At 55.2% G+C, this 21,937-nt stretch overlaps 3 protein-coding genes across 5 annotated transcripts; 2 read left to right on the forward strand and 1 right to left on the reverse strand.

The window, feature by feature from the left end:
• Window positions 1-820: 820 nt before the first annotated feature.
• Window positions 821-1,777, forward strand: LOC308228746 (cAMP-dependent protein kinase inhibitor beta-like; the record flags this gene model as incomplete). Its single annotated transcript, XM_080632281.1, has 2 exons — window positions 821-965; window positions 1,695-1,777. The coding sequence occupies 2 exons, from the start codon at window positions 821-823 to the stop codon at window positions 1,775-1,777; spliced, it is 228 nt and encodes a 75-aa protein (XP_080488407.1).
• A 2,954-nt stretch (window positions 1,778-4,731) lies between these two features.
• FABP3 (fatty acid binding protein 3) lies at window positions 4,732-7,624 on the forward strand (the record flags this gene model as incomplete). Its single annotated transcript, XM_080632539.1, has 4 exons — window positions 4,732-4,804; window positions 5,328-5,500; window positions 6,880-6,981; window positions 7,571-7,624. The coding sequence occupies 4 exons, from the start codon at window positions 4,732-4,734 to the stop codon at window positions 7,622-7,624; spliced, it is 402 nt and encodes a 133-aa protein (XP_080488665.1).
• Window positions 7,625-8,652: 1,028 nt separating this feature from the next.
• Window positions 8,653-21,911, reverse strand: ZCCHC17 (zinc finger CCHC-type containing 17). Of its 3 annotated transcripts, none has more exons than XM_080632657.1 (8): window positions 21,837-21,911; window positions 21,017-21,163; window positions 20,590-20,647; window positions 19,370-19,470; window positions 18,707-18,798; window positions 17,546-17,646; window positions 16,465-16,613; window positions 8,653-9,312 (listed from the first exon to the last, which is right to left on the reverse strand). In XM_080632657.1, exons 2-8 carry the CDS (start codon window positions 21,056-21,058, stop codon window positions 9,118-9,120), a joined length of 738 nt encoding a protein of 245 aa, XP_080488783.1. In that variant the 5' UTR covers window positions 21,059-21,163; window positions 21,837-21,911; the 3' UTR covers window positions 8,653-9,117. The 3 variants fall into 3 exon arrangements, with proteins under 3 accessions (XP_080488783.1, XP_080488784.1, XP_080488782.1); XM_080632658.1 differs by having other exon boundaries at window positions 21,791-21,866; XM_080632656.1 differs by lacking the exon at window positions 21,837-21,911 and adding an exon at window positions 21,606-21,765.
• Between the last annotated feature and the right edge of the window lie 26 nt (window positions 21,912-21,937).

Consider the following 21,937-nt stretch of genomic DNA (forward strand, 5'->3'; position numbering starts at 1 on the left):
GGGAACCCCTGTGACCAGGGGGTGACACAGCCCTGGCACTTACTGGGAGCCCCTGCACTGACATGGGGTGCACACACATGCACATGTGTGCCAGGGGATGCCATGCATGCACAAGCACACCCTACAGTGCCCTCTCAGCCTGCCTTGCTGCCGTAGAATCATGGAATCCCAGCATGGTTTGGGTTGGAAGGGACCTTAAAGCTCCTCCATCTCCAACCCCTGCCACGGGCAGGGACCCCTTCCACTGGAGCAGCTTGCTCCAAACCCCTGTGTCCAACCTGGCCTTGAACACTGCCAGGGATGGGGCAGCCACAGCTTCTCTGGGCACCCTGGGCCACCCTCACATCCCCCCTCCATGTCCCCATCCCTGTTCTCCATCCATCTCTCCAACCCCTGCCCTTCACAGCCCGGTTTGCTGCAGCCCTGCAGGGAGGAGGGTGCTGAGAGCTCTGGGTACCACCCATGGGGACACGGCTCCCTCCTGCACAGCCCCATTGCTGATCCCTGCTCTGCCTCCCCCCAGGTTGGAGCCTGAAGGACCCAGCCGGGTGATCCCCATCTACCGGGGGGTCCCTCACTGCCTGTGAGACGCTGGGAGGAGGAAGCACCAAGCCAGGGAGCAGAGCAGGACCCTGGGCACGGGGGAAGCACAGCACCAGGCCAGGCTGGAGGGTGCCCGGTAAGGCTGCTGGGGATGGGGGGGTTGGTGGCACCCCGTTTCTCCATGATCACGGAATGGTTTGGGTTGGGAAGGACCCTAAAGCTCATCCTCGGTGCTCCCAGGGGCTGATGGGCAGGGTCGTGTCTCTGCAGGGTTAACATGACCGAGGTGGAACCCGTGCTGGACTTCGCATCCTCCGGGAGGACGGGCAGGCGCAATGCCCTGCCTGACATCCTGGGCTCTCCGGCCGGTGTCAGCCCCTCTGACCTGCCCCTCAAGCTGGCAGAGATGTCCCTGAGCGCAGGTGGGTGATGAGGAGCATGGAGGATGGCGTGGGGCAGGCAGGAGCTGGGGCTGCTCATCATAGAACCACAGCCTGGGTTGGGTCGAAGGGACCCTAAAGCTCCTCCAGCTCCAACCCCTGCCACGGGCAGGGACACCTTCCACCAGAGCAGCTTGCTCCAAGCCCCTGTGTCCAACCTGGCCTTGAACACTGCCAGGGATGGGGCAGCCACAGCTTCTCTGGGCACCCTGTGCCAGCGCCTCAGCACCCTCACAGGGAAGAGCTTCTCCCTTATCTCCAACCTAAATCTCCCCTGTTTCAGTTTGAACCCGTTACCCCTTGTCCTATCGCTCCAGTCCCTGATGAAGAGCCCGTCCCCAGCATCCTTACAGCCCCCTTCAGACACTGGAAGCTGCTCTGAGCTCTCCACGCAGCTTCTCTTCTCCAGGCTGAGCAGCCCCAATGTTCTCATCCTGGCTCCATACGGGAGCTGCTCCAGCCCCTGAGCATCCTTGTGGCCTCCTCTGGCCTTGCTCCACCAGCTCCATGTCCTTGTGCTGGGGACACCAGAACCGAACGCAGGACCCAAGTGGGGTCTCCCCAGAGCTCAGCAGAGGGGCAGGACCCCCTCCCTGTGCTGCTCACGCTCTGGGGGTGCAGCCCAGCACACACACACACACACACACACACACACACACACACACACTGCGGGGGTCATGCTCTGCTCTCACCCCTTGTCTTTCCCCGCAGGCAGCGCTCAGGAGATGCAGTCGCCCTCGGCGGAGGTGCCCCCTCCGCAGCCCCCCAGCCCCGAGCTGAAGGACACGTCCTAACCCCGCTCCAGGGGGGCCATTGCTGACCGGCGGAGGAAGGAGGAGGCTGTGGAGCATCAGCCCAGCTTCCCTGGCACGGCCGGAGTCCGCTGGGTTCTCCTCGGTGCTGCCATCAGGCATCATCCCCCCGCCATGGGGCGAGCATCGCACGGGGACCTGCCGGGATGATTCCCAAGGGGCAATTCCCACCCGGGGCGAGGACTCGAGGGAGGAATGTGTTTGTCCTGGGACACTGGGCAGAGCCGAGCACAGGGGGCTCTCCGGGGGGCTCCTCCTGGCCGCAGGAGCAGCCTGTGGTGTTTCTAGCTGAGTGTGGTGTTCACTGTGATGGTTTGGGTACCACCTCCGTCTCCTCGCCTTTCTTCCTGCGTGACGAGGGGGCCTTTTCCAAGGGGGGCACAACCCCAACATCCCCCCCCCCCAGCCTTTAAGCAAAGGCAGCCAGCACCTTGCTGAGGGTTCCCACCAAGGAGCAGAGCATCCAGGGTGGTCCCTGCCCCATGCATGGGGGTCTTGGCTCCATGGACAGCAGGATGCAGGTGATTTGGGGGGGGGACATGAGCAGGGTGATGCTGCTTTGAGCATCCCCCCTGTGCCAGGGCCACCCATGGGTGCCCATGCCCAGAGCCCTGGGATCCTCTTGTATTCCCTGGGGAAAACCCAAGAGGCGGAACAGCAGCAAACGGGTCCTGCAGTGCTTTGGAATGGGAGGGTGTGAGATGGAGCCGGGCTTTCCCAGGTGCTGCTCCCCAAAACCTGCTGGCGGGTGGGATGGGGACCCCCCTGCCCGAGCACCGAGGGGATGGGAAGGACTTGGGAGACAGGATCCGGCCCAGGCTGGGGTTTCCTGGTGGGAAGCTGGAGCCAGGCAGAGCTTGCACATTGGGCTGGACCCATCTCCATCACCACGGTCACCTATAGCTGTCGCTGTGGGACCAGCAAAGGAAGCCCAAAGCCAGGTCCACTCTGGCCATCACCGTGGTGGTGACCGGGTCAGGGACACCGGTGTGGGGTCGTGTGTGGGGTCACCGTGTCCAGCCAACCTGGACATAGCAACACGTGTGTGGATCCATGTGTGTGTGCATGGAGACCCTTGTTCATGGGTACCTGCATGCATGGGTGCCTCTGTGCATGCAGCACCCATGTGTGAGCACCTTCATGCATCCATGTGCATGGGTGTTGTGTACACAGTGTGCACGTGTGTGCATGGGTGGCCATGTGTATGGGTGCTCCTGGGGGTAGGTGTTCATGTGTGCAGGCAGCCATGGGCATGTATGTTCATGTGCATGGATGCCCATGTGCATGTATGTTCATGTGTATGCATGCCCATGTGCATGGATGTCCATGTGCATGGATGTTCATGGATGCTCATGTGCATGGATGTCCATATGCATGTATGTTCATATGCATGTATGTTTATATGCATGTATGTTCATGTGTATGGATGCCTGTATGCATGAATGCCCATGTGCATGCATGTTCATGTGCATGGATGCCCATGTGCATGTACATTCATGTGGATGGATGTCCACGTGCATGGATACCCATGCATATGGGTGCTGCCATGGGTGGGTGTCCACGTGCATGGGCATGTGTGTTAATGCACATGGGTGCTCATGTGTGTGGTGGGTCTCTGTGAGTATGGGTGCCCAAGTGCATGGGTGCTCCTGTGGGTGAGTGCCCATATGCATGAGTGCTCAGGCATGTGAGTGGGTGTTCATGCATGTGGCTACCTATGTTCACGGGCATGCGTGTGTGGGTGCCTGTGGGCATGGGTGTCCATGGAGAGGATGTCTGCATGGGGATGTGCTGCTGTGTGAGGGTATCCATGCATGTGGGTGCTCCTATGCACGGGTGCTCCTATGGGTAGGTATCCATGTGCACGGGCAGCCCTGTGCACCCGTGTCCATGTGCATGGGCAGATGTGCGCACACATGTCCGTGTGCAGGGGTACTCACGTGCATTGGTACCCACATACGTGGTGTCCCTGTCATGGGTGTCCCTATGCCCTACATGTGCTCATCCACATCCCATGGTCCCACTGCTGCAGGGGGGGGCTGCGGAGGAGTGTGGGCACCGGGCTCTGCACCCATGGGACACCCCGTGTGAACCCCCCCCATGTCACCCACCCCACGGGGGTCTGTCCCCATCTCCCCACCGCAATGGGTCCCATCACAGGCAGCGCGGTGGGAGGAGGCTGAACACGAGCTCCGGCTATTTTTGGGTGCCTGCAATGACACCTTGGGGCCAGAGAGAGGGAGGAGGTGTCCCTGGGTCCCTCCCTCACCCCCTTCTGACCCTGCTGTCCCCAGGATTGGGGAACACGCTGCAGCCATGGGGGTGAGGCCACCCCACCCCGAAAGTGGGACCCCCCCCAATGCTGGCGATGGAGTCCTGATGGATGGACCCCACTGCCACCAGAGCCCGAAGCACGGGGACACATGGGGGGATACGTGTGGGTCCCATGGCCGCCCTTTGTCCCCAGTGTCCTCAGACAAAGAGCATCACTGGATGCACACGTGTGTGTCCCCCCCCCATGGAGCAGGGGTCCTCGCCGTGCCTCAGTTTCCCCACCTCATCACACATCCCCCTGAAGGACACCACTGCTGTGCCCCACATCCCCACCTCGAAACAAGCCCCCCCTCGGGGCGCGCACTCACCCCCCCAATTCCCCGCCTCGCTTTCCCCATCGCCCTTTGGGGAGCCGAGACCCGACGCAGCTCAGGACACGCTCGCCCCACGGCTGCGCCCGGAGCCCCGGCGTCGGGGCGCGGGATGGGCGCTGGCAGCGCTGCCGAGGAGGAGTATTTCTGGAGCGGGTCTGCTCTTTCCAATCATGTGATGGGGACGTTATTTAAGGCGGCGGCGCGGCCGGACGGCAGCTGCGGGTTGGGCGCTGCTGAAGCCGCTGCCTGTGATTCCGCCCCCCGCACCTACCCCCGGAACCCCGCACCATGGTGGATGCGTTCGTGGGCACCTGGAAGCTGGTGGAAACGACCAATTTCGATGAGTACATGAAGGCGTTGGGTGAGTACCGGCGGGGGCTGCAGCCGGGCATCGCCCTCTGCGTGGTTTATATCCCGCCCCCCCCCCCCCCCCCCCAAGCACATGGGGCTGTGGTTGGGGCGGGAGCGCTGCTATAGGGGGGTGGGTTATGGGGGTCTGGGGGTTGGGGGGGGGTTCATCATTCTCTGCCCTTTGGTGGTGGGGGGGGTGCTAGGAGGTGCGCAGGACCCCCCCAACCTTCGCCCCCCCCCCCCAAACCTGCATCACCTCTGTGCATCCCACACCACAGAGTGGTCCATGAGGGGGTGACACTGGTGAACCCCCCCTCCCCGCCAAGCGCAACCCAATGCAATGGCAGCATTCCCAGCCCCTTCTCCCATTGTTCCCATCCCAGAGCCCTCCCTCAGCACAGCAGGAAAACACCGGGGGTCGCCAGGACCACGGGTGGGGAGTTTTGGGGTTCCCCCCCCCACAACCCCGAGGTGATGCTTGGAGGGTGATGCTGCATCCTCCACGCACCCTCACCCTATGCCTGCACCCTCAGGCGTGGGCTTTGCCACGCGGCAGGTGGCCGGGCTCACCAAGCCCACCACCATCATCGAGGTGGATGGGGACAAGGTGACGGTGAAGACCCAGAGCACCTTCAAGAACACGGAGATCAGCTTCAAGCTGGGCGAGGAGTTCGATGAGACCACGGCGGATGACAGGCACGTCAAGGTGAGCCCTGGCCGCCAAGTGGGACCTGTGGGATCAACGGGATCCGGCCGTCGCCGCATGGCGCTGGGGCTCCAGCCTTGTTGCCGATGGAAGGAGGAAGCCTCTTTGCTTTAGGGTTCAAAGCCGGTCTCATTCACCCCGTTTTCAGCTGGGGTGTCCCGGGAGGGCAAGGAGGTTGTGCAAGGGCTGGGCTTGCTCAAGAGCAGGCAAAGGGATCTGTGGGGTGGCAGCGAGCGTCGCCCTTGCTCCAGGGCAGGGATCGGGGCACAGAGCTCGGGGTTGAGCCCCCTCCGGGCAGAGCTGCAGCAGGGATGGAGCTGTTGGATGATGCTGAACCCAATGGGGCTGTTCCTCCCCATAAGAGCAAGGAAAAACCACCTCAAGAAGGGTCTGAGCTCCTTCCCTGGCCTCTCCCCCCTTGCATTGTCCCTTGTTCCTAATTCCAGCAGCTGATCCCATGCACCATGACATACACTGAGCATGGGGCAGCCCTGTGCCCCCCAGCCCAGGAGGCATCTCTGGGGGAGGGATTGAGGCTCATTGGACACAAATCCCCTTCCCCAGCCCCAAAGCAGCAAGTGCAAGAGCTGGGCACGCAGTGAGGATGGGCTGAAACGCGATGGGTGCTGGGGGGATACAGGGCAGCAGGTCCCTGTCTATCGCAGGTCCATGTGCACAGCAGGTCCATGCCCAAAGCAGGTCCACGTCCACAGCGGATCCCTGCTCACACTGGCTGGAGCTGGTGGAAACTATGCTTGGAGCAGCGGGGCATGTGACCGGCACCAGCCCCTGCCACAACCCAGGACGTGCCCTTCGGGTGCTCCTCGGCTGGTGGCCAAAGGGCACAGGAGGCTGCTCGAGCCATGGGGCTGCATGGATGGGGCCATGGGGCTGCCACACTATGGGGCACCCGGATGTGTGGGTCCAGGGCCGTGGGGCTCTGTGCCAGAAGATGAGTTGTGGGGATCCCAAGGTGTGCAGAGAGCCTGGGCAGGGACAATGCCATGGGGAGACCTGAGCTCTGGGGAGGAGGAACCAGAGCCATGGGGAGACCCAAGGGTCTCTGGAGGAGCTGGTGTGGGGCACAGGGCAGGATGTGGCCCTGGCACAGCCCCAGGCTCACAGTAACCTTGGCACTGGCAGGGTTTGGGTGCTGAGTCAGCAGCAGCAGCTGTGCACACAGCAGCCCCGGAGTGCAGGCGTTTGCTGGGTCAGCCCCTCCAAAAGCCTTCCCAGGCCCTTTTGGTTCAGATCAGAGCCCTGGTACCATCCCTGGGTACCATCCCCGATACCTGCCCCGATACATCCCTTAGTACCTCTCCTAGTACCTGCCCTGGTACCTGCCCTTAGTAATGGTGAGTCTTGTTCTCTCCCCTCAGTCCTTGGTCACGCTGGACGGAGGCAAACTGGTCCATGTGCAGAAGTGGGATGGGAAGGAGACATCGCTGGTGCGGGAGCTGAAGGATGGGAAGTTAATCCTGGTAAGGAAACAGAAATGGTTTGAAGGAAGAACAAGTGGTAAGGGTGTTGAGAATGGGTGGATTAGTGGGAAAACCAGGGAGAAAAACTGCTTTCGGGGATACAAGAAGCAAAATCATGATGTATAATCTATTCAATAGCCATAATGGGAATGGTGTGAGCGAAGGGGTGCAGTCATGCTTTAAAAAAGAGGAGGGGGGGCTCCAGGAAACCTGGAGAGGGGCTTTGGACAAGGGCCTGTAGGGACAGGCCAAGGGGAATGGCTTGAACCTGCCAGAGGGGAGTTTGAGATGAGCTCTTAGGCAGAAGCTCTTCCCTGTGAGGGTGCTGAGGCGCTGGCCCAGGGTGCCCAGAGAAGCTGTGGCTGCCCCATCCCTGGCAGTGCTCAAGGCCAGGTTGGACACAGGGGCTTGGAGCAAGCTGCTCCAGTGGAAGGGGTCCCTGCCCGTGGCAGGGGTTGGAGCTGGAGGAGCTTTAAGGCCCCTTCCAACCCAAACCAGGCTGGGATGCCCTGCAGAAGGGTTCAGGCCAGGCCAGGGCAGGCAGGAGCTGCCCCAGCATCACAACTAACACCGCCATTTCTACCACCAGACTCTCACCCTGGGCAACGTCGTGTCCACCCGCACCTACGAGAAGGCCACATAGATGCCATCCCCAGCTCCCTGCCTGTCACCTGGTGCCACATTCACTCCCCCCACAAGCCTCAGCCCTCGCCCCACGCCGGGGTCCTGGAGCCCGCCACGCCATGGGGCCACCCGCTGCCCCTGTCCCCATCGCTCGGGGGCTGCTGGGGCCGGTCTCGTGGGACAGGGCTTTTGTTTTTTATTGAGAATGGGAAAAAGCCACGTGAAGGATGAATAAAGGTCTCGTTGTTACAGCTCCGGGAGCAGCGCCTTGGGAAGAGGGGGTCTGGCTCGGGCTCACCTGCAGGCTCCAGCCGTGGGGAATGGCGGGGTTAAACCAGCCCCAGCACTGATGGGGTTAAGGAGGCTCAATCCCTGTAGTGGCCTCAGCCTGTTCTCTTGAGCTGTGGGAAGCAGAGGTGGTCACGGGTAGAAATGTGCTTCTCCAGAGGGAATATTGGGTTTATTCCCACTGCAGCTTTGGCATCGCTCCGCCGGGTTCCCGGCATGTTCCATCCCAGGGAGAGCCATCATTCCACAACCCAAAGCTGCGCCAAGACAGGGACTGAGGCCACCAGCACCTCAGGTGTGGGTTTGGGAAGGAACCGGCCCCAAAGGGGACTTGGCTGTGGGGAACTGGGGTGAGAAGCTACGTGAGAAGGAGCAGCTGTCCTGTGTCCTGCCATGCCAATGGCTGAGCTCCATCCAGCTCCATTCCCACCTCTGTGGGAGCAACAGCTCCCACGTGCACATCTGCCTGGCTGGGACACACAGGGGACCTCCTGCGGTCACTGGTACAGAAGAGCCCAACTCTGCCACCCCTTCCCCTGGCCTTCAGCTCCAGTTACAAGGCTCACCCTCCCCACCAAAAGGGTTCTTGCTTCCTTACACCCTCTCTTCCCACTGCAGGGAACCTCACAAAGCAGCCAGGACTCCAAACAACCCCTTTAATACAGGTCTCACCCCCTCCCACACCCCTACCCTGACTCTTTCACTGCCCAAGTCCAAGTGCAGAACACACAAAGGACAAGACCAGGTACAAAGTGCAGCTGGAGGTTGGAGAGGTTTATTTTCCATCCCTTACCATGGTGCCAACACACCACAGTTAATGTTTACTTAAAATATCTCCATTCACCTCTTTGCTCCTTACTTTTCCACTCCCAATGTTTGCAGCCAACATGAGTGAGGCCAGGGGAGGGTTTAAGCCTAAAGCCAAGAGGCACTGCACTGGGAGGACACAGGACACACGGCTGAGCTGCTCCACCTTTCACAGACACAATGGGCAGCACCAGTGGGACACGAGGCTGCAGCCAGGACTGGTGCTGAGGAAGGGGTGTGTGGAGATCACTCCGAGGTGAGCACTGTGGTACACATCTCCCACTGGAAAGGCATCGGGCAGAGCATCTCAAAGCAGATGGAGGCTATTTAATGGTGGCTGTGCTGTTCAGTTCTGCTCATGCCTCGTGGTGCACATCAGGGGCTCACACCGCTGGTACTCCACCAGCCTGCTCAGCCTCAGGCCTTCTTCTTATGCTTCTTCTGCTTTTTCTTCTTCTTCTGGGCCTTGCTGCCCTTTCTTGAGTGCTTTCTCCTCTTGCTGGCTGGCTGATCCCCATCGCTGTCTGAGTCTGAGCTGTCTGAGGCCGATGAGGAGGAGGAGGATGATGATGAGGAGGGCTGATGCTTGTGCTTCTTTCTCTTTTTCTTCTCCTAGAAAACAAAGGAGAACAAGTTAAGGTGGGAAACCTGTCACCTCTGCTCACCAGGGCAGTGAGACACACTGCAATGAGCCCTGTGACAAGCTGTGACAGGGGCAAGCCCATTCCTACCTGGGATGTGCTCTCAGCTCTGACCCCTGAGGCTGGATTCAGCCACTGCTCTGTCCAGGCTGCAGTGAGCAGAGGAGGGTGTCAGGGTGTAAATCCCAGCCTGAAAACTGCCAGTTAGGTCACAAGAAGAGAGCCCTTGCTCCACAGGCAGAGCCTACTCTGTTATTTGAGGCTGTTACTAATAGAGGTTGGCAGGATGCAGCCTTTTGGCCAACAAAACGGGTCTGTACAGCAGCCACATGGGCGTGAGCACCATCCCCACACCTCCCGCAGCCCCAGACCAGGCACTGCAATGTGCAGACATGCTGGAGCACTCCCAACACACCCTTCCCCTTTCGGGAAAGCCCAAGCCCAAGCAGTGCCAGTCAGAGGCTCCCTGGGGTGAGGGTTTTGTGCAAACCCTTGCACAACCTTCAGACAGATTGCACAGCCTCTCCCTTCCCCAGCACAGCAGCACTGAGCCCCTGGGCCGTGCTTCTGCAAGGCCCTGAAGCAAAAGATAAGCAGAGCTCAAGAGATGGCATTGAGATGCAGGATGAGAATGGCTGGTGCTAGAATAAAGCTCCTGAGGAAGTTGGAAATGGATCTAAATCCTTCATGTCAAGGCATCTGACTCCCAAGTGGAGATTACTCCAAGATGAGCACCATGGTACACATCTCCCACTGGAATGGCATCGGGCAGAGCATCCCAAAGCAGATGAAGGCTACTGAATGGTGCAGCACCGCAAGTTGTGGGTATCTGACTTGTAAACCGGACTGGGGAGAGGATTTGATCCCCCTGGATCAGATGCCAGTGATACACAAACCACTGTGAGCTTTACTAGATGCAGCTTTAGCCCCAGCAAAGCTCCCTTCCCCCTACATGTCCTTTTTCCTTCCTGGACACATCTCCTCTAGCCTGGTGTCATCCTGGGGTTGTAAGAACACAGCCTGCAGCCGAGACGGCACAACAGCACCGCAGCTGAGGGTCAAAGCAGAGCATGAGCAAGGAACCATGGCACTGCCCTCCGCACTGGCCACGACCTCTGGAGGGCTGAGCTCTGTTACAGCAGTCATGAGTTGGCTGAGCCTGTGCCAAGAGGTGGGGGAAGTGCAGGATATTCACTTCAATGCATCAATTAATAAGGCATTGTTACAGGTTGGGCAGACGGGACGGAGCAGCCTGAGGAGCAGGACTTGGGGTGCTGGGTGAGAAGCTCCCCGTGACCCAGCTTCAGTGTGCGCTTGAGCTCACAACCCCCCCGGGTGCTGGGCTGCACCCCCAGAGTGTGAGCAGCAGAGCAGGGAGGGGATCCTGCCCCTCCGCTGTGCTCTCAGGAGATGCCCCTGCAGCCCTGATCCAGCTCTGGGATAGCAGCACAGGAGGGATGTGGAGCTGTTGGAGCGAGGCCAGAGGAGGCCATGGAGATGCTGCAAGGGCTGGAGCAGCTCTGCTCTGGAGCCAGGCTGAGAGAGCTGGGCTGGGTCAGCCTGGAGAAGAGAAGGCTCCTTAAGGGGAGACCTGAGAGCAGCTCCAGGGCCTAAAGGGGCTGCAGGAAACCTGGAGAGGGGCTTGGGACAAGGGCCTGGAGGGACAGGCCAAGGGGAATGGCTTGAACCTGCCAGAGGGGAGACTGAGATGAGCTCTTAGGCAGAAGCTCTTCCCTGGGAGGGTGCTGAGGCGCTGGCACAGGGTGCCCAGAGAAGCTGTGGCTGCCCCATCCCTGGCAGTGTTCAAGGCCAGGTTGGACACAGGGGCTTGGAGCAAGCTGCTCTAGTGGAAGGTGTCCCTGCCTGTGGCAGGGGTTGGAACTGGACAATCTTTAAGGTCCCTACCAACACAAACCATTTTATGATTCAGTGTAAGCTGATGTCAGACCTTTAACCCCCATGGCCAGCCCTGTGCTTATCTGGTGGTGCTGGAGCAGGTGGAAATAGTTGCCCACCCCAATCATTCTGAGCTGCTCAGGTCTCTCGTGTATCTGGCTCTTTGCCACTGTTCCCTCATGTAATCACGGGTTCTTTCTCTCTCCCTTGGCTTAGCTCCTAGGGGCTGTGGTGTCCTCAGCCAAGGAGGTGGCCCCCCTGAGGACTCCTTGTCCTGTGACTGGCATAACTGTGCCCTTGGACTTGCTTCTTTCTGCTTCCTTGTGAAATGAGGGCACGGCCCCAGCATCCCTGCCAAAGCAGGGGTCATACAGCAAATCTCTTCCAGTAACACTCTGTAAGCCTAAGGGTACCCTTGAGGTTGTTTGGGACACTCTTGGCAAGGAAAGGAAGGAGAGTGCTTGGCTTGGGGCTCCAGGCTTCTCCCATTACACTCTGCTCTGCAGGAGAATGTAGAACATGGTTGTGTTTTATGTTTGGAACTGGCACTTGACTTGGGTCTGTCTCCCATTGTGCTGCTCCCCAAAACCTGTGAAGGGCTATGCTCTGAACACTCCATCCTTCACCCTCTTGCAGTTAGAGCTGCTGGTGGTGGAAAGCTTGGCTTTTCATCTGCCTTACCAAGGCTTCTCCTGCTGTACTGATCATAGAATCACAGTGGTTATTAGTGAGGGACCACAAAAAGGAAAGGAGGGAGGCAGCAGCTTATTTAACATGAAACACAACAACTCTTTCAGGAAGGTGGAAGAGCAGAGACAACACATGGACAGAGCTGAACATAGAGCAAAGAAGCCTCTGGGAATCCAGGGGGGAGAGCAGAGGTGAGTTCACTCCACACCTAACAGACTCCTGGCAGGGAACAGGTTTGTGCAGCTCCACTACAGCACCATGATCATGGATGTCACCAAAACTGGACTGTCTGCATTCTTCCATGGGACAAGACCACATTACAAAGTCCCCCACCTCCAGATGAAGGGCAGAAGGAAGCTGTAACAGTCTTTAGAAGAAGAGGCTGCTAAAGAGTTAAACCTTCCAGAGAAAGGGATGCAGCAAGGAGAATTTTCTCAAGCTTTTCCAGCCTGTGCACATGATGAGAAAGTTTGACAAGACCTTAGCAAGTGAGAGAGTTCCGTTCCAGAGCTTGGGAAACTTTCTCAGCATGGGAAGGCTGAAGAAAGGGCAGGATGTCGCACGCGTTCCTTCAGGATGACAGGGGGAATGGAAGGACACACATGGACATTGTGCTGGCTGAAGAAAACAAGCCATTCCCTGTCCCCTTTCTGGGGACTTCTTACAGCCAAAGTGCTCACAGCAGCACAGGGAAAGACCTTTCCGTGCAGCAATGGAAGTACCACAGGACATGAGTGTGCGCTGGGCTATGGATACTGCAGGGAGCAAACCAGCAGGCAAGAGGGTAAAGGGGTCCTGCAAGAAAGCTGGAGAGGGACTTTGGATAACTGTTCTATGGAAACCAGCAGCATCAGGATCCAGCCCAGCTGGATCACGGCTGCAGGGGGGTCTCCCCAGAGCACAGCAGAGGGGCAGGATCCCCTCCCTGAGCTGCTGCTCACGCTCTGGGGGTGCAGCCCAGCACACGGGGAGGGTTCTGGGCTCAAGCGCACACTGAAGCTGGGTCATGGGGAGCTTCTCATTGACCAGCACCCCAAGTCCTGCTCCCCAGGCTGCCCCATCCATTCCCCAGCCTGTGGCCGTGATGGGGATTTCCTACTCCTCTACTTACATTTAAAAAGCTGGAACTAAAGGGGACCACAACACCCAGCAGGCTCTCTCCTGCCCTTTGCAAGGCCAGTTGCCCCAAGCTATGCAACAGTTCATTCCTTGTAAAGGTATTTGAGATAAGACAGGAGTGTCCAGAGCTCTCCAAAGCATTGAAACGTTTTTGTCAGACCCTTTCACAGAGCTATGGCCTCATTCAGAGACTTTGTGCCTGTGTCCTTGTGAAAAACTGGAATGGATTTCCAGGTATCTCTCTTGGTGCATCTCCAGAGGTGCCAGTGATCCTTCTGGGAGAGTTTGTACTTAAAGAGAACAAGCAAAAAGGCAGAATTCCACCCCCCACCATTTAATTCCAAACAAGAATCTGAAGGTATTAGTGCACCCTGTGCTGAAGGCCCAGTCAGAACTGATCTGATGAACAGAACTCACTCTATGGCACTGATAAATGCAGAGTTCAGGGAAGCACAGAGGACAGTAAGAAAACAGCACAGTGTGTGAGCTGGGCCCTAAGCTAATGCCATGTAAGAACTGGTAAAACAAGCACCAGCTACAAGGGAGAATGGGCTGAGGCTTGATGAGCCACAGGTCACTGAGCAAACAACAAAGCGAGGTGTGGTTTTGACATGAAGAGACAACATCTGCAAGGAAAATGCCTGGAAGCCTTTTCCAGGTGGGAGGAGGAGCAGCAAGTCTGCCCAGAAGGCATCCCAGGTCCCATTTACTACACAGTTCCAACAACTATCTCCGAACTACCCCAGGGATGAGTCAATCAATGTATGTGAGCAGAAGATGGGAGGCTTTGTAGAAGTTAAACTAAAGGGGTTACTCCTACGGTTGACACTGCAGATCTGCTCTTGAAAGACAAGAGAAGGAAGAGGAATGGGCAGGGTTCATGTCTCTCAGCACGCCTGCCTCCCACACCAGCTCAGCACAGGCACGCTGCTGGTTCCCATGGGAGCTCCTTCAGCCTGGGACCCAAGGAGTAAAGTGAAAGGACAGAGCCCCGTGATGCTGGAGCCAGGCTGAGAGAGCTGGGCTGGGTCAGCCTGGAGAAGAGAAGGCTCCTTAAGGGGAGACCTGAGAGCAGCTCCAGTGCCTAAAGGGGCCGCAGGAAACCTGGAGAGGGGCTTGGGACAAGGGCCTGTAGGGACAGGCCAAGGGGAATGGCTTTAACCTGCCCGAGGGGAGACTGAGATGAGCTCTTAGGCACAAGTTCTTAGTTCCACTAAGTGGAAGGTGTCCCTGTCTGTGGCACGGGGTTGGAACTGGAGGAGCTTTAAGGTCTCTTTCAACACAAACCATTCCATGAGTCTACGAGGCCAGAGTATCTCTGTGGGGAGGGGAAAGAGCATCCAGAAACTGCAAGGAAAGATCAGATCAAGGAAGGCAGAAGTGTTGATTGTGAGCAGCCAAAAGTGTTCATGCCTTTGCCATGACATTGAAGAGATATTGGTAAAGAGCAGTTCCCTGTCTACTCATTTGAAAATAGAGCTCTGCATTCATGTTACAGCACTGGATGGGATGAAGCAATTTGCACTAGGTAGAATGAGCTATTTCTATTGTGTGTAACTCTCCCGGGCCTCCAGGCAAACAGGGAAGCACATGGAGGCTCCCAGACAAGCTCACAGCAGGCACTCAAGACAACAAGGGAGCTATTCACACCGAGGATCCCACATCCTGCCTCTAGAAAGCTCAAAGCAGCACTGGAAAACATCAGAAAACTTTTGATCTCCTCCTTGAGAATGGAAGAGGATCAAAGGAAGCAGCAGGATTGAAAGAGAAGCTGTTAACCCAAAAAAAAACCCCCAAACTAGTAACAAAGTCAGGATAGTGACCCAGATCTCCTGTAGTCTCAGCAGAAAGAGACTCCTCCAGGAATCCCCACCCCAGTGGACAGGCACTGGTACAACAAGGAGCTGTTTGCACATCTCAGTGTCACTTCTCCCCCCATAACATTTAAGTAACAGTTACACAAGCAGTGTTCAAGGCCAGGTTGGATGGGGCTCGGAGCAAGCTGCTGTAGTGGAAAGCGTCCCTGCCCATGGCAGAGGGTTGGAACTGGGTGAGCTTTAAGGTCCCAGATGGAACAGCTCAGGATGGAACCAGGCAACAGGATCTACAATCAAGGGTGATCCTGTTGCTGCTACTGGATCCAGAGCAAACAACAACTGCAAAATAGGCATTAAATGAACACAAGCTTCATTTTGTACCGATTGTAGAGCAGGAACACGATTGGCACAGGGCTGGGGCTGCACAAGGGAAGTCAACACACACGTGGCTCTTCCCCAGCACAGCCACCATCTACAACCCCAGACAGCCCCAGCTACCCCTCCTCTCTCCCGTAAGAGCGTGCCAAAGCACCACAAACCACATTACCAGTGAATAACATCACTGCATGTGAGGCTTCAGCATCGAGCGTCAGCCCCTCTGAACTGGTCTGAGTCCTGCCATCAAAACAGACTCCTCCATTCCCTCATCTGCAGTCTCTCCTGCTGAGACCAGTCCTGGCTTAACTCCACAGTGAGCCTGGGAGAACTAAGCCCTCAGAAGTTAGTCCTTACAATGCAGTTGCTAATGCTGTCCTTGTCCCTCTCCTGTAAAACCCAAATCCACCACCTCTTCTGCCTGTTGCCTCTCTCCAGGGATACAGACAGGTCACAGAGCTGGAATAAAAGAGATGAAAGAAGGAAGAGGGCAGGCTTTGGAAGCGTAATTGAAAGCTGGACTCCAGCTGTGAAGGGGCTGATGAAACAGTTTGTTTACTGAAGTCTAAAGTTGGAATACTCGATGCTGTACAAACACACTGACCAGCTCCTGGTTTGGATTCAGGTTTCCTCTATACTTTACACCAGCTCTGAAGGCAAAGCTCAAACACTGGACATAAAACGTCTCTTATCTCTTGACATTTTCTCATGGACAAGAATTGCTGCAGAGCCTGGAAGTGGAGCGTGCTACATGTGCAAACACAACTGGTGCTTTTCCCCCACCATGGGGGCAGATAAGCCCAGGGCACATGGCACTGCCTGGGTCAGGCCACCCGCTGCAGGGGACAGCCAGTGCAGGTTAAAGACAGGGCAGGGCAAGAGGAGAGAGAAGAGAGGATAACAGGTAAATATGTTCAGGGAACTGGAGCAATTTCTATAGAGCCTCACAAAGAGCAGGGTAAAAATAACCCTTTTCTCACTAAGATACCTTCTGAGGACTGCGTGTTACAGCATAAAACCACCTTAAAGATAGTGTAACAAGAATAAAGGCAGAAAGTACGAGAATTACCTAAAGGACTGCAGAGTTTGCTGCTTTGGTCCAGAACTGAGCCACCTTCTCAGCCCAGAACCGGCTGCTCACAGCCACGGGGCTGTAGCAACTCAGATGTAGTCACACAGGACAAATGTGGCTCATTTTTCCAGGCCAGCAGCAGGGCACCTCGTACCTTTTTCCTTTTCTTTGAAGGCTCATCAGCCAGGCTGGTCTTTTTCTGTCTTTCATGTCCTGCTGCCACCATCTCATCTTCCTCCTCTTCTGGAATGAGGCTGTATTTGGTACCCCCAGGCTGCACGTAACACTCCTTGGCAAAATGACCTGGAAAAGAGTGTTTGAAGGAGAAAGCCACCTCTTTTTTATTATTATTCTTTTGTTAAAACTCTATTTCTGGCACCTGAAGTGCTACCAATGATCATCTTATTAAATCACAATCAGAGAACCCATGTTTTCACCCAGCCTCCCAGCTAGTTTAACATGCCCTGATTAAACAAGCCAGGAGCAAACACAACCCAGGTCATTCTGGAAAGATTAGTCAGGCAAAACACTAAGATGCTCTTGTCTGAACAGTGCAACTGGTAGAAACATGTCTGTGCAAGTGCTTAAACAGGAAAGGTGGATAGGAAAGAGTAAATTGGTGTCACAGGCACCTAGTAATGAGACTAAAGCCACAGGCAACGAGGAGAGCAGCTTGCTCTGCTTCAATCTTCCTACTCTGGAGACATCAAAGTTGCCCTACACACAGTTGTAGTGGAAGCTGCATCTGCCCACCCCTTAGAGGGGATATCACTGTTAAAAACCAGACTGGAAACACACAGAACCCAGTTTAAAGTTTAGGGGATTCTTTAAAATGGTATTTTAAAGAGAGTTACCCACCATTGCAGAGAACCAGGTTGCTACTAACCTTCTCCAGAACAGCATTAACTAGTTACCCTGTGGCTCTGTGGTGAAGGCACATGTGTATTTCTTCAAATGCCAAACTAGAACAAGGCCTCATTAACAAGAGGCACTAACACAAATCTTGGGAAAAGGGAACCTGTATGGACCTGCACTCAGCAGAAAGGTTCTCTATAGGAAGCTCAAATGTGACTTCTACAGAATTTCAGCCAAGTCTTCCCTTAACAACAGACAGAAAACAAAGCTAAGGCCCGTGGAAGCAAAACTCATCCCTTAAACACACCATGAGCAGGATGTGGATACAATCCAGCCTACATGTCGCTACCTGGTTGGAACAAGGCAGCCCATAAACGTACCTTTGCAACCACACTTCTTGCACACGGTGTTCAGGACAGCTTCCAGTGTGATCTTCTGACTCGTGTAGTCCCTGAATGTGCGTCTTCTCCTCTCATCCTGACTGGAAAGGGAAGGACAGTTCCATTTTCAATCCACTCTCATCTCTAAACAAATAGAGTTACACAGAAACAACCTGAACACAGTTGTTTTCAAATGTTGCTCTAAAAGTCCCACTTGTTAAACCAAAGAATGGAGCTGAGCAACTGCTCGTGACAATACACCACATTCTTAACAGTGTGTTGCTCATCATCATCTGCTTCTGAAGCAAACTGAGTGCTCTCTGCACAGAGCAGACAAACACAGGGAGCTGCAGATATGTTCTTTATGCTGACATCTGTATTTGGTATGTGAACACACACCTGTAACTTGTCCAGTGTGAAAGTAAAGTGATTTTGGTTTTGGCAAGGGGCTTTGGACAAAGGCCTGTCCAAAGGACAAGGGGAATGGCTTTAACCTGCCAGAGGGGAGACTGAGATGAGCTCTTAGGCAGAAGCTCTTCCCTGGGAGGGTGCTGAGGCGCTGGCACAGGGTGCCCAGAGAAGCTGTGGCTGCCCCATCCCTGGCAGTGTTCAAGGCCAGGTTGGACACAGGGGCTTGGGGCAACCTGCTCTAGTGGAAGGTGTCCCTGCTCGTGGCAAGGGGGTGGAACCTGGGGAGCTTCAAGGTCCCTTCAAACCCAGACCAGGCTGGGATTCTGACCTGCAAGAGACATCATCGAAAGACAAGAAAAGAGCAATAAAAAGTAGATAAAGAAGCTCTGAAACACTCCATCAGTTACAATTTGGTTTCTCAGTACGTGAAGTGAGACAAATGTCCAGCTGGAGCAACAGTCCTTCCTGCACAAGTTAATGCCCATCATGACGCAGGAATGAAAATCCTGCTGCAGTGTGACGGGCTGGAACTTGCAGCCTTCTCCAGCTCCTGCCTCTAGGCAGTGTAACCAAGGGATTGTCTTCAGCCAACCCTGGCTGAAGTGTGTAGCCAGACACCACCAGGCTGAGGCAGGGCCCCCCACCCTCCAAAGGAGGGGAACTCTAGAAGGGGTACGGCAGGAGAGGCAGGAGGACAAGGCAGAAGCAACCTGGCTGGTCTGTCAAATCCTGCTCAATAGATTTACCTACTCAAGGGAAACATTGTTTGGATCAAGGTCTTTTCCTGTGCCTTGGTTAACAACCTTCATGGAGAGGGAAAGCTTCAGCTTGTCATCCTTCATCTGAAAGACAGGATTCATGACAACTTAGTTAATTAATGCCCTGTGTCTGGAGGCCTATTGAGAAGTCTGGTTCGCAAAGAGCAGCACCACAAGGGATACTGCACCAAAGCGCTTTTGTTCTGTTATGTCTGTAGCTGCATTTAGTAGCGTAGCCAATAAATCTGGGTCTGTTCACAGCTACTTCAGTCATGAGACAAGCTCAAATATAGAATTATAGAATCACAGAATCAACGGGGTTGGAAAAGCCCTCTAAGCTCATTCAGTCCAACCATTTCCCAGCACTGCCAAGGCCACCACTAACCCATCGCACTGAGGGCCTCAGCTACACGGTGTGTGAACACTTCCAGGGTATTTTAAGCCAAAAGCTTTGATGCAGTCCCTGTTCTGTTGCAAGTCACCAAAGCCTTGTGCCCACAGTCATGTCTGCAGGTAAAGAGAATCCACCTGTGTGTAAAACAGAGGCCCTCAAGTGCTAACACAGCACCAGAAACACAGCCCCTCAGTACAGCTCTCAGTGGGTTTGCAGGATATTGTATCCACAGAGCACTGAAGAAACAAGAATGAACATTACCTCCTTCCCAATGAGCTTCACCCACACTTTGTCTCCAACATCTACTATCTCCGATGGTTTATCCACACGGCAGGCGGACATGTGGGTCCTATGGACAAGGCCTGGGCATGGGTTTGGAAGAGAAGAAGGAGAAAAATTAAGCCAAGTCTCCACTGAAGCTCAGTTTTGCCCTCCAGACCTGCAGTCTGCCAAGTGGGCTGGATACCCATTTCATCTTCAGCTCATCCTGTCTTCATTTCTGAGTGTGTTTCATAATGTTCATGACATTAGTACAGCAGAACAGGTATAGAATTTATCAATAGACATAAATTGAGGGGGTGCTCAATAAGTCTTTGATTAACTGATCAGTTGATCATGCCCCAGGGGTGCACAACCAAACCCCTTTGGAGTCCGCAGAGAAGCTGCTCAGTGGTTCCCCTAAGCAAAATGAACCATTTCCTTCCCCCAGTACATCAAGTAGGTGAGAATCAAGTACTTGCAGCAATGAGACATGGCAAAGCTCATCAAGATCTGCTCCTAATTAACCCAGAGAAGCAGATCCTTCCAAAGCAATGTCTTTGTACTCAAACTAGCAGATGCCCATAAGGAACAGCACAGCAGGCAGTCATAGCTCTCTCTTCCTGCCTGTCCCCACCCTGGGCACTGGGGCATAAAGAGCCTATTTCATAGAATCAGACTGCTTTGGGTTGGATATGACCTTAAGATCATCCAGTTCCAACCCCCTGCTATGGGCAGAGAAGGGGCTGTGTGTGCCAGCATCTGACACAACATCCACCAGGCACTGTTTCTTCTGTAAAAGGAGTTTGTTTCTTATGCAGGTTTCTCCACAAACACCAAAAGAGTTGGGAATCAGCTTTTCCTGTTGAGTTTTGTATTTGAGCTTCACATCAGTCATTTTTATTAACTCAGCTACATTGGACATTGAAGAACTCAGTTGGGCAAAGCAGCAAACTGCAAGAGGTTACTATAATTTGCCCAATACCTTCAAATGATTCTCTAGAACATCCTGAAGTTACCAAAAAGCTTTCTGAGTCATCCTAGTATTCATGCAAACTCACCATCAGATTGCAAATACCTTCTGAGAAGCCCAATTTCTTTCTGATTTAGAAAAAATACCTTTCTCTGAGCTTTGGCTAAAAACCAGTGAGCCTTTCATGTCACAGACAACTGCTACACACCCCAATGTGAAACTACAGCTGAACAAAAGCACAGAAACAAACCTTGTTTCCTGCAGCCTGGGATTTTGATGAAGGCCCCATACTCTGTCACTGCAGCAACCTGGGGAGAAAAGTGACACAAAGCCCTTGACAAAACACCCACTTTCAAACCACAGCTTGGAGCAGGCGTAAGAAGCCCACATGGTTCTCCTGCTTTTCCTTCAGGTTTAGATATCAGAGCAGGTTAGACAAAGCAGCGCTGGTTAACTTGGGAGTGGGTATAGTCAGCCAAGCACTCCATGTGAGTCTGATGAGCACCTTGTATATACGCACATATATATATATATAGTTTGGTTTGGAAGGGACCTTAAAAGCCCATCCAGATCCAATCCCCTACCACATGCAGGGACACCTTCCACAAGACCAAGAGATAAAGAAGTCACAGCCTGCCCTTCCCCCAGGTCCTGACCACAGGCAATACCCTCAGTACCTCTCCCTGGAAGATGGAGTAGAGCTCGGGCAGCACCTCCATAGCTGCAGCCTTGTATTGTCCAGGTGAGAGTCACTCCAGCTGCCCCACAGCAGCTGAATTCACTTAGGGCACAGCACATCCATCACCCGGGTGCAGGGAGACACCCTAGGAAGAAACAGTTGATTAATACATGAAAGCACTGCAGACAGGCTCATTCATAGGCAACAGTGGTTGTTTCATAGACTGGCTTGGGTTGGGAGGGACTTTAAAGCTCATCCAGTTCCATTCACTGGGCAGGGACCCCTTCCACTGGAGCAGCTTGCTCCAAGCCCCTGTGTCCAACCTGGCCTTGAGCACTGCCAGGGATGGGGCAGCCACAGCTTCTCTGGGCACCCTGGGCCAGCGCCTCAGCACCTTCCCAGAGAACTTCTTTATATTCAACCTGAATCTCCCCTGTTTCAGTTTGAACCCATCACCCCTTGTCCCATCGCTACATTTTGCCTTGCCTTCAGCTACAACCAGCACCAACCCCCGAGCGCCCCGCGGTGCCCGTCACAGCGCTCCAGCCGCCCCTGCCCTGCTACCGCGTGTGCTCAGCGGCTCTCACCGGCGCGGGGAGCCGAGGCCGTAGACGGAAACCTGGTGTGAGCCCCAGACCGCGGTGCAGCCAGGCCAGGCCTGCCCGGAGACCGCGGGTCCCGTCAGTGCCCACCACGACACCTCCCGCCAGCCGCCATTTTACTTCTACACACACCCCCCTCCCCTTGAAGAACCTCACACTCCTCCAATCACCAGGCTCAATGCTGCCGGGTGTCAGCTTTTATCCACTCAGCGTTACCCGTGTTACGCGGCGCCCTCTCCATCAACCAATCCGTACGTGGAACACCCTCCGGCCCTCCGCGCCTCTTTGACGTCACCACCGCGCCGGATGCAAGCCTG

This window comes from Psittacula echo, assembly GCF_963264785.1.
Source record: "Psittacula echo genome assembly, chromosome: 21".
In the NCBI taxonomy this organism is placed as follows: Eukaryota; Metazoa; Chordata; class Aves; order Psittaciformes; family Psittacidae; genus Psittacula; species Psittacula echo.